The 15,654-nt window shown below is 43.9% G+C and overlaps 1 protein-coding gene across 1 annotated transcript in view; it reads left to right on the top strand.

Moving 5' to 3' along the window:
• SLC1A2 (solute carrier family 1 member 2) overlaps nt 1-9,467 on the top strand; it is a 192,731-nt gene extending 183,264 nt beyond the window's left edge. The window contains 1 exon segment of the mRNA XM_068125411.2: nt 8,935-9,467. Coding sequence (XP_067981512.2) covers nt 8,935-9,009 — 75 coding nt within the window. The 3' untranslated portion in view covers nt 9,010-9,467.
• The last annotated feature ends 6,187 nt before the right edge of the window (nt 9,468-15,654 follow it).

Genomic DNA, 15,654 nt, shown 5'->3' with positions numbered 1-15,654 from the left:
ATCCTGGGAATTCTTCCAAAGTAAATTGCTCTCCCTCATGCACAGATTTATCCCATCTCGTCTTCAGTTGTCATACCCTTCCTCCCGTCCATGGTACACGGAATCTTGTGGTGAGGCTGTTGCCCAGAAACAACTTGCCTTAGTCTCCTGGAAAGCAAATCCAACGGAAGGAAATCTCATTTCCTTTCACAAAGCCCGAAACAAGTGTGTGTCCACCCTCAGGAGAGCCAGGAAACAATATCTCTCCGTTCTCAAGACCGAACTCTCTTATCTGTCTCCCTCTTCCAAATCCTGGTGGTGTCTGGTCAAATCCGTTTCTGGTGTTTGTTCCCCCTCCATCCCCTCCCTTATCTCAAACGGCTACACAGCTGACTCCGCACGTGAAAAAGCTGAATGCCTCAACTCTGTGTTTGCCTCTAAATCTTGTGTCCCAAACCGATCCCTCTCTGTACCCACCATACCCAGTCGTACCCAGCTGCTCCTGGACTCCGTGTCCTTTCCTCCTGACAAGGTGGAAAAGTTTCTGTCAACCCTCGACTCTGATTCTGCAACTGGACCCGACGGCATCAGCCCACGGGTCATAAAATCCTGCTCTGCCGCTCTATCTCACCCTCTCTCTGTTCTCTTCACCCTCTCTTTTGCTCAAGGTCAACTGCCATCTGCTTGGAAATCAGCCAACATCACCGCTTTGCACAAAAAAGGTGCAAAAACAGATCCTAGCAACTACAGACCAATCAGCCTTCTCCCAATTATCAGCAAAGTCATGGAATCCATCATTGCTTCGGATATGAAATCTTTCCTCTTCTCCAATGGCTTGATCTCTGAGCATCAATTTGGTTTCAGACCAGGTCACTCTACTCTGGACATGCTGCTTCTGCTGTCTCAACAATGGATGGAGGTCCTCAATGCCAAACAGGAAATTAGAGCTGTCTCCCTCGACATATCACGTGCCTTCAATACGGTCTGGCACCCCACTCTGCTCACCAAACTCTCCTCCTTTGGTATCCATGGAAATCTCCACGCATGGCTGGCTGACTTCCTCTCTAGTCGTCGTCAACGTGTGGCCCTGAATGGGGTTCTCTCATCTCCTCTTCCTGTTCAGGCTGGAGTTCCCCAAGGCAGTGTTCTGGGCCCTGTGCTTTTTCTGGTCTTCATCAATGATCTCTCTGACTCTCTTGAAAATCCCCTCTATCTCTTTGCTGATGACTCCACTCTCTGCCGCTCCATTCCTCTTCCCTCAGATCGGCAGTCTGCAGCCTCCTCACTCTCTGAAGACTTGGACAAAATCACAGACTGGTCAAACAAGTGGAACATGTCTTTCAATCCTGACAAATCTCACACTCTTACTATGTCTCTCCGAAAAAATCGACTGGACAACCCTCCCATCTACTTTCTCAACAATCCTCTCCAAGAAGTTCTGTCGCTCAAGCTTTTGGGTCTCACTATCTGCCATGATCTTTCTTGGGAAAACCACATTTCCAAGCTGGCCTCCAAAGCCAGTCGCCGACTGGGCATCCTCCGTCGTGCGAAGTCCTTCCTCGGCACACCTGAGCTCCTCACCACATACAAGGCTTTCATCCGCAGCTCAATGGAATACTGTTCTCCCCTATGGGCCGGTGCTCCTGCCTCACACCTAGCTCGGCTTCACGCTGTTGAAACCAAAGCTTTCAGAATTATTGGAATCTCCCGCGATGAAGCTATCTCTGAGGGCCTTTCATTCACTCACCGCAGGCAGGTAGGTGGTCTTTCTGTCTTCTACCGACTCCTCTCCGGCCTTGCACCCCCAGCTCTCTCTGTGCTCTGTCCCCCAAATATTCCTACAGGTCGCACAAGATCTGCCAGCAACCCTCTGATGGTTAAACTGCCGAAATCTCGGCTCTCTGCTCACCTTCACTCTTTCATGCCTCTTTTCTCCCGCCTCTGGAACAAACTCCCTCACTCCCTTCAATCCCTCTCCTCCCTCCAGGTCTTTAAAACAGCTGTTCACCACCATCTCTTATCTTCCCCCATCCAAAACCTTGATCTTTTCTACCCCCGCTAATTCACCCGAGATCCACCTTGTTTGAAATTCCAACTTCTTTCCTGGAAGTCCTGGCCGTGTCCATATGTTTTATACCTCTCCCACCCCCCCACCCCTCCTTCCCACACCCCCCCCCCCAAAGCCCTCGCCCTCTCTCAGATCTCTCGATGTCTCCATGTCTCTCGGTCCCTGCTCTCAAATGTTGTGTTTGTGTCCTTCCCCCTCTCTCCCCATCTTGTCTACCGCTCCCGATGTTATATATTTTTGTGTCGGTTTGTCTTTCTGTGTGATTAATGTTCGCTCTTTCACGAGCCTCGATCTTGTATACAAAACAAAACAAAAAAAAAAAAAAATTTAAACTTAAAATATAATACTCATAATAATAATAATAATAATGCATTTATTTTATATAGCGCTTTTCAGGAAGCCCAAAGACGCTTTGACAGAGTGCAAAACATAATGCATAGCAAAACATAAAAACAATTGCAAAAAAAGAAGAATCAATAGGGAAATATTCAAAGCACAAAGGAGGGAGAAGGAGAGGAGATAGTCAGGGGTTAGATGCTGTGGGTTAAATGTTGAATGCAGTGTTGAACAGGTGGGTCTTGAGTGATGTTTTGAATGTGGTGAGTGAGGAGAGGTAGCGAGTGTGAGGTGTGAGGTAGCGAGTTCCAGAGGGTGGGAGCAGCGATGGAGAAGGCCCTGTCCCCCCAGGATCTAAATTTGGTCCGGATGGGGGGGGTCAGGAGGTTGGTACCAGCAGAGCGGAGGTTGCGGGTGGGAGTGTGTCTGGAGAGGAGGTCAGCCAGGTAGGATGGGGCCAGGTTATGGAGGGCTTTGTAGGTCAAGAGGAGGATTTTGTACTGGATTCTCTGGGAGATGGGGAGCCAGTGAAGCTTGTAAAGGACGGGGGTGATGTGGTCACGGGTCCGGGAATGGGTGAGTAGACGGGCAGCGGAGTTCTGAATGTATTGGAGTTTATTGGTGATTGTTGAGGGTGAACCATAAAGGAGGCTATTGCAGTAGTCCAGACGGGAAGTGATGAAGGCGTGGATGAGGGTTTCTGCAGCCACGGAGGAGAGGGATGGACGGAGACGGGCGATGTTTTTCAGGTGAAAGAAGGCTGTCTTTGTGATCTGTTTAGTGTATTTGTCGAAGGAGAGGGTTTGGTCAAAGATGATGCCAAGATTCCGGATGTGAGGGGAGGTGGATACTGGGAAACCGTCGATGTTGAGGGCAAAGTTATGGGTGGACTTGGTGAGCGTTTTTGGGCCAATGATGATTATTTCAGATTTATCACAGTTAAGTTTGAGGAAGTTGATTTGAAGCCAGGATTTTATTTCAGTGATGCAGTTTGTCAGGATAGAGTGGGTGGCGGTGGAGATGGACTTGGTGGAGATGAAAAGCTGGATGTCATCGGCGAAGCAGTGGAATTGGAGACCATGACGGCGGATTAAGTGACCGAGGGGGGACAGGTAAAGGATGAAGAGGAGGGGGCCAAGAACTGAACCTTGGGGGACACCTTGGGGGAGGGGAGCAGTGGGGGATTTGCAGTTATTGATGGAGATGAACTGACGTCTGTCAGAGAGGTATGATTTAATCCAAGAGAGGGCAGTGCCGGTAATGTTAAAGGTGGTTTCAAGTCGGGTGAGGAGGATGGTGTGATCGATGGTGTCAAAGGCGGCGCTGAGGTCGAGGAGGATGAGAATGTTGAGGTTGCCAGCGTCAGAGGAGAGGAGAAGTTCGTTGGTGATTTTGAGGAGAGCAGTTTCAGTACTGTGGTAGGAGCGGAATCCGGATTGGAATGTTTCATACAGGTTATTGGCAGAGAGGTGATGTTTGAGTTGAGTGGCTACAGCGCGTTCCAAAAACCTTTGACAGAAAGGGTAGGTTGGAGATGGGTCTGAAGTTGTTTAGGGTGTCAGGGTTTAGACCAGGTTTTTTCAGAATGGGGGTAACAGCAGCAATTTTGAGGGATGGTGGGACGATGCCTGTAGACAGGGAGGAGTTTATTGTTGCAATGATAAGTGGAGAGAGAGCAGGAAGGGAGGCCTTGACAAAGCTGGAGGGGATGGGGTCAAGAGTGCAGGTGGCAGTTTTCATTCCGATGAGGAGTTCAGAGAGGTCAGTAGGGGAGACTGGGGAGAATTGAGACAGGGGATGGCAGGATAAGGGGGGGCAGGTGGTTTGAGGGGGAGCAGGTGCGGTGGTGGTCAAGCTGTTGTAGATGTTTTCAATTTTGCGTTGGAAGAATGAAAGGAAGGAGATGCAGTTGTCTATTGTGAATGACTGGGTGGTGGTGTTCAGGGGGCTGAGGAGTTTGTTTATTGTAGAGAAGAGTGCTTTTGGGTTTCCGGAGCCAGAGTGGATAATTTGAGAGTAGTAGGCGGAGCGGGCGCGGGAGAGGGCATCTTTATAGTGTTGTATGTGGTCCTTGTAGGCCTGAGAGTGAACTGTGAGACCTGTTTTATTGCGGAGTCTTTCAAGTTGGCGAGCACGAGTTTTCATCAGGCGGAGTTCAGGGGTAAACCAGGGAGCAGAATGGGTGAAAGAAACTGTTTTGGTTTTTATAGGCGCAAGTTGGTCAAGGCAGGAGGAGAGAGTGTGGTTGTAGTAGTCAGTGAGGTCAGAAGGGGTGTGGAGGTCAACGAAGGGAGAAGTGGACATTTTTTCAGAGAGGGTCGATGAGAATGAGGTAGGTGAAAGAGCGTTTAGCTTACGGAAGTTGATAGTGCGATAATGCCTTGGTGCTGGGGTGGGGATGTTGATGGTCAGAGTGATGGCTAGATGGTCAGAGAGAGTGAGGTCGGAGCCAGAGAGATGGTGCAAAATTAGTCCAGTAGAGCAGACAAGGTCCAAAATGTGACCACGGTTATGGGTAGGAAAGTTGACATGTTGAGTGAGGTTAAAGCAGGTGAGTAAATCAGTGAAGTCAGTGGTTAGCGTGGAGTCAGTGGAGTCCATGTGGATATTGAAATCACCAAGGAGGAGGATTGAGGGGGAGAGGGAACATAGCTGGGTCAGAAAGTAGGAGAAGTCAGACAGGAATGATGGGTGTGGTTTGGGAGGGCGGTAGACAACAGCCATGACTGACTGTGTGTGACCAGAGAGTTTAAAAGCCAGGTGTTCAAATGATGGAGCAGATGAGATGGAGATGAGGTTGGTCTTGATGTCTTGTCGGTGAATAACGGCAATTCCACCACCTCGGCCCTCCGAGCGTGGTTTATTGATGTAAGAATATCCATTGGGTGTGGTGAGGTTGAGCGTGTAGTAGTCCAGTGGTTGTTGCCAGGTCTCAGTGAGACAGAGAAAGTCCAGTTTATTTTCCAGGATGTAGTCGTTCAGGATGAGGCATTTGTTGTTGAGGGACCGGGTATTGAACAGGGTGAGCTTGATGTTGTTTTGTACGGCGGGTATGAATCCAGGTGATTTGGCCAGGGTTCGCAGACAGGAGGTGCGATTTTGTGCGTTGTTGTGACCAGGTGTGTTGGGACGATGAGTGGGAGTGCGCTGAGCCGACCAGAGGATGGGGATGGAGTGACCTGATTGTAAATAAACAAACTTATGACCGGAGCCACGGTGAATGTACCTGGGTCGACGCAGGAGTCCATTCGATTTGATTGCAGAGATGCATGATGGGGTGGAGCGGGTTTTAAGCAGGAGAAGCCTTGCGGCGGAGTACCGCAGAGCCATGCCAGCAGGAGCGAAGGGACGAGCACGAGGCCAAGGGTGAGGAGGCGAAACAATCGTCACAACCCACGGGAGTGGGCCCGAGGAAACAGCGAAGGAGCCGAGCAGGTGAAGCCAGGAGCAGAGCCGGGACCATGCAGAGGGCAGACAGGAGCGAAGAGACGAGCACGAGGCCAAGGTTGAGGAGGCAAAGCGGCAAATGCAGTGGCAAACGACCGCCGCCGCTAATCAAGATCACGGCGGCAAACCGCCACCACCGCCGCTGCAAACAATGGGCACAACCCACGAGAGTGAGCCCGAGGAAACAGCGAAGGAGCCGAGCAGGTGAAGCCAGGAGCAGCAGAGCAGAGCCGGGACCGTGCAGAGGGCAGACTCAATGGCCAAAAATCCGCCACGACCACCAGGAAAGCAAGATACGGACAATGGTCCAGTCAGAGAAGCGGCGAGCAAGTGACGCCAGCGTCCTCTCACGACCGGACCGGAAACGGAAATTATTATTATGATTATTATGATTATTATGCGATCACAAAATCATTTGAAAGATACACTTACACAAATGTGAAAGTGTTTAGATGGAGGTTTGATTAATACTCATCCTGAAATGGATGTGGGGTCATTCCGATTGAGCAAAGTTTGGAAATGGTTGAGTCAGTCGAAAGAGACCAGCAAGACCTTTAACAGAGGGACCATGAGAATGTCTTGGCGTGCCCAAAGAAGGTTGGGCCTTGAGGTCGTGTTCGTTCCTTGAGACCCGAGCAGCCGGGCTTGATCCCTCCGATGATTCCCTATTGTGAGGTGGGCATCTTTGTGGAAATCTCAATGGCCATTTACTTCTCAAGGAATGAAGTCATTGTGACCTTTGACACATGGACCAGGATGTAACAAATTTGTTTCATACACATGGACCAGAACTTTCTAAGTTCATATGTTCTCCCAATCATACAAGGCCTTATTTTCAGTTACTTTGTTATTTGCCAAAGGAATGGACTCCGTTTCTGTTGCACACTACACTGAGAGTTTGGTTTTCTGTGCAGCTCTGAATGAATGAAGCATGCAAATAAATCTGAGTTCCCTTGTGAGGAACTTCAGTGCAAGAAGAGGCCATTAGGACCATCTAACCTGCATAATGATGGCCAACCTATGGTTATTTGTCTCTCCTCTATCCGTTTTAAATGCATTGTCAAACTAGATGGTATTCATAGAATACTTACCCTGCACAGACAACTTAGTGTGAACCAACTCTTCTGTTTTTTTACATTTTTTTTCTTTGATCCAATATGGCTGCCAGACGACGTGAGCGATGACATCATAAATTTATATTCTCTAATATAATTGTTGCATAGATCACGCCCATTACATTTCAAACTGATCAGATCAAGCGTTGTCCCTGTCGAATTATGACGTCATAATTGGCACCAATGACGTCATCGTTAACAACACCTATTCCCCATATGGAATTCTTTACAATGGGCCATGCTTCAATTTTTTCCATGCAGCGGTTTAGGAGATATAGAGGTGCAACTTTTTTCTGTTTTTCCAAGATGGCGCCTGTACCACATGACCTATGACGTCATTATTATCATTAAAATATTCTAAAGGAGGAGGTGCTCCTATGGTGAAAACTTCGTGTCCATCAGACCAACAGTTGCTGAAGAAAAATTAATAATGATTGGATAATCTGTTCTGTTCTCCCCTATGTTCTGGTACTGTTCTCCCCATATGGGCCGGTGCTCCTGCCTCACACCTAGCTCGTCTTCACGCTGTTGAAACCAAAGTGTTCAGAATGATTGGAATCTCCCGCGATGACGCTATCTCCGAGGGCCTTTCACTTAATCACCGCAGGCAGGTTGGTGGTCTTTCCGTCTTCTATCGACTCCTCTCCGGCCTTGCTCCCCCAGCTCTCTCTGTGCTATGTCCCCCAAATATTCCTACAGGTCACACAAGATTTGCCAGCAACCCTCTGATGGTTAAACTGCCGAAATCTCAGCTCTCTGCTCACCTTCACTCTTTCATTCCTCTTTTCTCCCACCTCTGGAACAAACTCCCACACTCCCTTCAATCCCACTCCTCCCTCCAGGTCTTTAAAACAGCTGTTCACCACCATCTCTTATCTTTCCCCATCCAAAACCTTGATCTTTTCTACCCCCGCTAATTCACCCCAGATCCACCTTGTTTGAAATACCAACTTCTTTCCTGGAAGTCCTGGCAGTGTCCATATGTTTTATACCTCTCCCACCCCCCCTTCCCATGCCTCCCCCCGCCAAAGCCCTCTCCCTCCCACAGATCTCTCGATGTCCCTGCTCTCAGATGTTGTGTTTGTGTACCTCCCCCTCTCGCCCCATCTTGTCTACCGCTCCCCATGTTATATGTTTTATGTGTCAGTTTGTCTTTCTGTGTGATTAATGTTAGCTCTTTCACGAGCCTCGATCTTGTATACAAAAAAAAAGAAAAAAAGTTGTACTTGTCGAATTATGACGTCATAACGAAGGCACCGATGACATCATCATTAACATATCTTATTCCCCATGGGGAGTACTTGACAATGAGCCAGGTCTCAATTTTTTCCATGGAGTGGTTTCAGATATAGAGGTGCGAAGTTTTTCGAGGATGGCGCCTGTACCCCGTGGCCTATGACGTCATAATAATCATTAAAATATTCTACAGGAGGAGGCGCTCCTATGGTGAAAATTTCATGTCAATCGGACCAACGGTTGCCGAGAAAATGAATTTTTTAAATGCAGACACGCACGGCACAAGTATGTACCTGAGTGCTTAACCCCGCTTTTCGCTTCGCGAGCGCAGGGTAAATATTACACCACCATTAATTAGAACCGCTTCCTCAATTTAAGTAAAATATCGAAAAATGTTTGCCATATCCCTTTGAAGTGCTGTGGTTAAAGATAAATGATGCAAGGTTGCATTTAGGTTAAGATTTGTGGATCGCAAATGGAGTGAGGCAGATATGGAAATTGTTTTTTTAATGATTTTTTTTCATATTTATAAAGTATTGTGGCTTGAGCCCTGTTTTCCGAGTAATTAGGTAACAACCTCTAGTTAACCATTCAATATCAGGGCCTACAAGCAACCTTTGTGATTTGGGGTGTAGTTTCCATACCCGTAGCATGTGACAGCTTCTCAATCATTCACTCCCCGTCGAATAATATTACGGAACAATGATTCTTTTCATCATAGAAAAATTAATTTCTCGTTCTATTATGTTGCAGTGCTCGTTGGTGAATAAAAATGGTGCCACAGCAGAGATGGGGCTTTGCGAAGAACTGGAGACGAAAGTTGAGTGATCATTATGAATGTGACGTACTTTTAACATTTCCAGCTCATTATTAACATAAACCCCCTTCACTGAAAGAAACATATTGTAAGCAATAATGAATGCCAGCTGTGCACAAAATTATTGTCCAAGTTATGTGCAATTTTGTGCCAGAAAACTTCCATTTGTCAACATACAGTAAATACCATAAGAGTTTATGGCGATTATGGTCGAGTTAAGCAACGCAACGTCAAGAAGCACAACTGACAACTGTGAATGAAGCTCAAAATGTGTTAAACCGAGCAGTACTTCATCAAGACTATAATGCACATTGAAGAATTACTATGCTTGATCTTCCAACTTTTGTGGAGTTAAGTTTCAAAAACAATGATCTTTTGATTTTTAATGTGAGAGTATCAAATACAAGCTGTGAGCATGGCTTTTCTTAATCCGAGAGGCCTGCAAGGTATTACCAATATTACCCAGTTGGATATGCGTAACTCCCTATTTGGGTCTGACAAAATGTTATCCATACTTCATGGAAGGAAGCGGTTAACTCTGAACCCTACAACACTGATGTTTTTATTCAGCAGGTGAATGTTGGCAGGTAGACAGTCCTGTTGTATTGACTAACTCGTGTTTACGTAAGCTGTAAGTGTGTGTTGGTTGTATATGCTCCTGACTCTGTACCTGTTTCTGCATGCTTCCTCTGTGTCCAGATGAAAGTTTATTCATTACCGATTGTTCACCTCAAAAAACACTTACAAGTTTTGCCTTCCATTATCACCATAAAGTGTTAAAGCAGTAACTGAATTAACAATATATATATATAGTTTTCCATTTCTAGGAGTGATTTTTTTTCTTTTTTACCTTCCACTTAAACTTTTAAATGAGTAACTGTTTTTAAATATGACAAAGTAATGGAAATAACATTGCAGCACAGTTTTATACAAAAGAAAAAGTGGTCATTTAGTGGGATACATTTGGCTCCACAGTCACATGGCGAGAAGGTTGAGCAGCTTTCGACCTGAACTTTTTGGCGTCGTATTATGTGAATATACAATCGATTTTATCAACTAAAAGTCGATAGGGGCATGCTTACGTTGTGTTGTGTAAATGAGGTGTGGCAGGTGCTTCGAGCATTGGCCCTTCGTAATAGCAAAAGGTGGGTTTATATGTGGTCAAGACTTGTGGAGGAGCTCGAACACAGAATGCATCAGGATGTAACAAAATAAAAGTAGAAGGGGTGGGGGTTTGAGGGGGGTAAATACACCAGCAGCGTATGGAGGGAAACTCGTGGAAATAAGAGACATGGGAAGGAATGAGAGTAAGGGGAGGACACAGGGGTTGAACAAGATAGTTACTGCCACAAACTCTCAATCCCAAAAGTGGAAGGAAAAACTGGAAATCCCCCCAGAAAGAGCTGGGCCTCGGGGAAGGTTAATGAGGTTAGAAAATATCATGCTTGTGGGTAACCTGAGAAGGTAGTGATCAGCCGTCTTGAAGCCCTGGAGGGAAGAATGAGAATGAGGAAGTTGGTTCCACGGTCAGGAAAAAAGCAACAAATGAGTTGAGGTGAGCAGCGATTCTGCATTTTGGGAGTTTCACCAGGAGGGCGTTACTGGAGGACCTGGATGGGGAAAAAGGGGGAGATGGATAGAGCATGGAAAGGGCAGTGAGTGCAATACCAGGAGAGAGACTCTGAAGCAGGGTTAATGTTTGAAACAGCAGCACATCGTTTCCCATGACAGTAAACCTACGAATCAACAGTTAAAATGATAAAATCCATTCTTTGTCTTGTCCGTCAATTCAGACCGACATTTAGCTTCAGATATTAGTATTCCATCAGGTAAATAACATTTACACAACACACCTACTGGCATTGCGCAGCGGGTCCTGGCTATGTTGAACACTTTCATTGCATTATAAATAAATAATTTATTTAACAGAAATCGATCATATCACAGAGCTAATTTATAAATGGAATGTCGTAACAATAAATAATTGTACTTTGCTGACTTTATGTGAAGCTAATGGATATTAAAAATGACTGTGCTTTCAAACCTCCTTAAAATATGTGTTGTAAAAATATTTTCATTCTCAGAGTTTATGCTTATTTTTGCCAGTTTTATGATACAACATTTTAACAGATTTATGTTTTGCGCATAATGAACAAAATCATAATTGTATATAACAGACTATTTAGCATTAACTTCTGCTTGGTGCTGTTGATAAAACAATTAATGCAGAAATTCGTTATATTAAGGTGGCGCACCTTGGGATTCAGGCCTTCATGAAGAGGCTGATGAAATGATTGAAAATGCACAAATTGAAATGAAGGTTTAAAACCTTTTTTCTGTTTTGTTTGTGTTGTCCTTAAATTCAAAGGGAAAGGTACCTCAAATTTCAAATGTATTTTTGTATACAAAATCCAGGCTGCTCTGTAAGGTGACGGAGGATATCAAAAGGCAACAATCTGACGATGAGGCAGGCGGATGCGACAAGCAAAGTAAAAAACAAACAGGCAAAGAGAAGAGGAAACACACAAACCTTGAAGAAGAGGGTTCGGTTCAGGAGGTCAATGAGGGTATAATTCTACTTTTGATAGTTTTCAAATTTTTCACTTTACATCCTTTTTGGTAAAATGCGCTCTCAAAGGGAAAGAAAACTCAAGTATTGGTTTGATATTTTTACGCATGTTTCTTCCTTACATTTAGACTTGGTGGGATCTGAAGACAAATTTTAAAAAAAGATTAAGATTCTTAACTCTGAAACATGTACCGGTACTGTGTTAATTTTCCAAAGTGGGAAGTTGCAATTTGTTTTTTGAGCCCACATGGATAGAACCTATTTCTCATTCTGACCTCAGTTTACTTACACAGATGATGAAATGGAATTAGATGGTTCATACAATGTTCTAGACTTTTGAGTGAACCCTGGTTTGCAAGAAAATATGGATATTTGTTTCCAGAGCAGGTCCTTGTGAAACATGTCGGCCTCCAACAAGTCATTCAAATGTAATAAATGAACATCCAGAACACCTTGGAGAATAATCAGACAATAAACATAAATAAATCAATTTAATGCAATCAAACTGTTGGCGACCAAAATAATCACTTAAAAAAGTAGTTGCGTATAAAACAAAATTGAGAAGGTGAAACATTTTTACATACGTAGATATATTATTTATATATATATATATATATATATATATATATTTAGGATAGTTCCCCTGGAATGCTGAGTGAATGCAAAAAGTTTTGTATCATTCAAATTGAATATAATTAATTATACAAAGTTTTGTGTATAATATAATTAATTATACATACGCACAAAGGCCCCTTCCAATGGGTTTAGCCAATCATCGTTAATCCATAATGTTAAAAGAAGAGGAAGAAGCTTTGTTAAAAGAAGAGGAAACTTCAACAGATCTCGGCTGGCCCTAATGGTAATTTCATTTTCAGAAATTAAAAAAAAAATTATCTAATTATTTGGCAGCTTTAAATAAAGAAAACGTTGTATGATAAAATGAATTGTAAAGTTTTTTTTTTTTTTTAAATACAGGGGTTGGGGTATGGAGTTTGAGGGGATTAAACAAGAACATATAATCTCAAACTTTTAAAATTAGTAGTTCAAACAATAGCAGTTATTTCAACTTTAAGTGGAAGAAATTATATCAAAAACAAAATTTGAAAAGGTGTAAAGGAAGAAGAAGCTCAACTTCAGCAAGCAGAAGGAAGAAGGTAAAAGCACAAAGTAATAAGAAGGCCTCAATGCAGCCAAAAAGGGGGGCAGATGGGTCTTTGAGACGAGAACCTTCTTCTCCTTCTGTTCTACACAATTAATCAGTCAGAACTGATCACTCCCTCTTTCGATGCATCTGTCTGCCTTTTCTTTCCTATTAGTGGTAAATGCACTGCATTCTTCCTGATTTTATCTCCATCTCTCTGCCGGACGGGATGACCTTCGGACACAAGTAACATTGTGGACCCACTGTTCGGAGAGGTTCTGGGATGGAAGGGTCGAAACCTCGATGATGACGGAGGGTAATTGAATCAGGCATTCAAGAAGATGAATGAAGTATTCAGATCTCTCCGTTAGTTCTCTTTACTAATCCTGTGAAAATTCTGTCTCTCTCCTCTTCTTCTTCTTCCTCTTCTCTCATCTCCTAGGCTGGCACTTTCTAGTCTTGCACAATCCCTCAAACAAACCACCAAAGTTCACGACATTTTTAAGGCTCTGCTGATAAGAGATCCCCTGTAGATAGACGCAAGAACACAGGAGGCAAATTGTCCCATTAAATCCACTTGACATCAAGACCACGTTAATTCACTGCACAGGTATCCAAATACCAATCCATACATGAGTTACCTACAATTCCTGCCAATATCCATGTACCCCTCTATCCTCAATGAATCTAGGTACCGTTCTAATTCCAGTTTACACCTCTCTGCTGTCTCTATTACCACTACCTTTCCAGGAAGACCATTCCATGCATTTACTACGTGAGTGAAAGACCCGGCCTTATTACCATCTTCATTCTCCTCTTCTTCTTTACTTGCAGGCTGTGGACCCTGGTTTTGCCACTGTCTTTTCTCCTGAAAAACACTTCTGCACTTATTCTCTGTTTGTCATTCACCATCTCAAAGATCTCTATCAGATCCCCTCCTTTCTAATGTATAAAGTCCCATCTCCTTCAGCCGCTCCTCATAGCTTCCTCTAACTAGGCCCGGAATCAATCTAGTCGCTTTACGCTGTACCCTCTCTATGGCAGCTATGACCTCCTCAGATCTGGCGACAAAAATTTTACACAATTTTATTGATGAGGCCTCACTAGATTCCTGTGCAGTGTTAACACTCCCCTCTTTTCATTTAAAATGTATCCCCCAACAAATACAACTGAGAACCCTTATTTGCTTTACCTGTAGATACCTGGCATTGTCCTGTCTGCTTAACCTCGATTCTGGGGATGGGCTTCTCTGACCACCCCAGATCCTTCGCCTGTGTGACACGCTCCAATATTTTCCTTTACATCATGTAATCTCTATTTTCCTTATTCTTACCCATCCCCAGCACCTTACATTTCCTCATGTTAATCTACATCTGCCAATCTTTACCAAATCTATGAAGGTATCTTGACTTTCCTGAATCTGATCACCACCCCCTCTGCTATCACAACCTTACCTCCAATCCTTGTGTCATCTGGAAATTTGGAAAGCGAACTTTTGATCCCACAATCGAAATCATTGATATAAATCAAGAATAATAATGGTCCGATAACTGATCCGTGACGTACCCCACAACTTGCATCCTCCCGGCTAGACATCCTCCCATTCACTCTATTCACTCTTTTCTTCCTATCAATGTCAGTTTCCAATCCAGGTAGATACTCTACCAGCCACTTCATAAGCCCTCACATTAGCTAATATCCTTCTTTGTGGTACCTTATCAAATGTCTACCCAAAGATACACTACACTTCTACTCATCCACCCAATTAGGAATTCAAAACGATAGAACTCCAATAAATTGGTTAAACATGACCTCATTTTAGTAAATCCATGTTGAACGCCTTTAAATAGTTTGAATTTATTTAAATTTCTCCCCATTTGATCACTAATTAACGTCTCCAACACCTTCCCCACAACTGAAATCAAACTAACAGGGCTATATGTTCCCTAATTCTTCCCTGGAACCTTTCTTAAATAATGGAGTTACATTTGCTACTCTCCAATCCTCCGGTACCTGGCCCGACTCCAGTGAGCTCTTCAAGCTATATCCGTTAACATCTTGCTTACCTGCTCAGTCACCTCCCTCAATACGCTTGAATGCATATCTGTCTCAGAGCTGGATCTACTCTTAGATTTCCTACATGTTCCTTTACTTCCTCCACTCTGACCTGGATCTTCTTTAAAAGTCTTTGATAGATACTCTCAGGTATTAGTAATTTCCCTGACTGTTCTTTTGTAGATATTGAAGCAAAATAACTATTTAATAAATGCCGTCATCTCACTTTCATCACCAACCAATCTCCCTGGGCTATTCCTTAATGTGCCACACTCACCTTTACCTCTGTCCTTTACCTCACCTCACCTCACCTTTACCCCTAATGTACTTGAAGAATGCTTTTCTTTTTTTGGGAATATTTTTGCCTTTGTCTTTTTCATATTCTCCTTTGGCTTGCCTAGTTACATTCCAAAATACACTCTGTTTACTCCTATATGGATACGGGTCCAATTCCAGTCCCATAATTTGTACCTCATAAATGCCTTGTCCTTATCCTTCATGGAATGTCTTACGTACTCATTCAACCATCTTGGTCTCTTTCTGCCACTGGATTTCCACCTTACTGGAATATACTTATACTGTACACTGCACATTTGCCCTTTGAGATTGTCCATTTCTCTCATGCTAATTACCCTCCTGTTAGTTTGTCCCAATGGAGAGCACCTAACTTTTCTCATTCCCTCAAAGTTTGCCTTCCTGAAATTGAATTGCCTTACTCGACTTTTCTGGACTCTAACTGTTAATTGAATACTTTTACACACTGTTATAGCCACACCTACACTTACGTTACTCCGAGTGGAACAAAAGTGATAAACTATATATACGTACATACACATAATAATTACCCTGCAATTCTGGACCAATACAGTTCTGTGTGTGTATATATATATC

This window comes from Myxine glutinosa, chromosome 8 (genome assembly GCF_964187855.1).
Source record: "Myxine glutinosa chromosome 8, kmMyxGlut1.1, whole genome shotgun sequence".
NCBI lineage: Eukaryota > Metazoa > Chordata > Myxini > Myxiniformes > Myxinidae > Myxine > Myxine glutinosa.
Note: the sequence above shows the minus strand (reverse complement) of the source record. Positions and strands in the feature narration are given on the sequence as shown.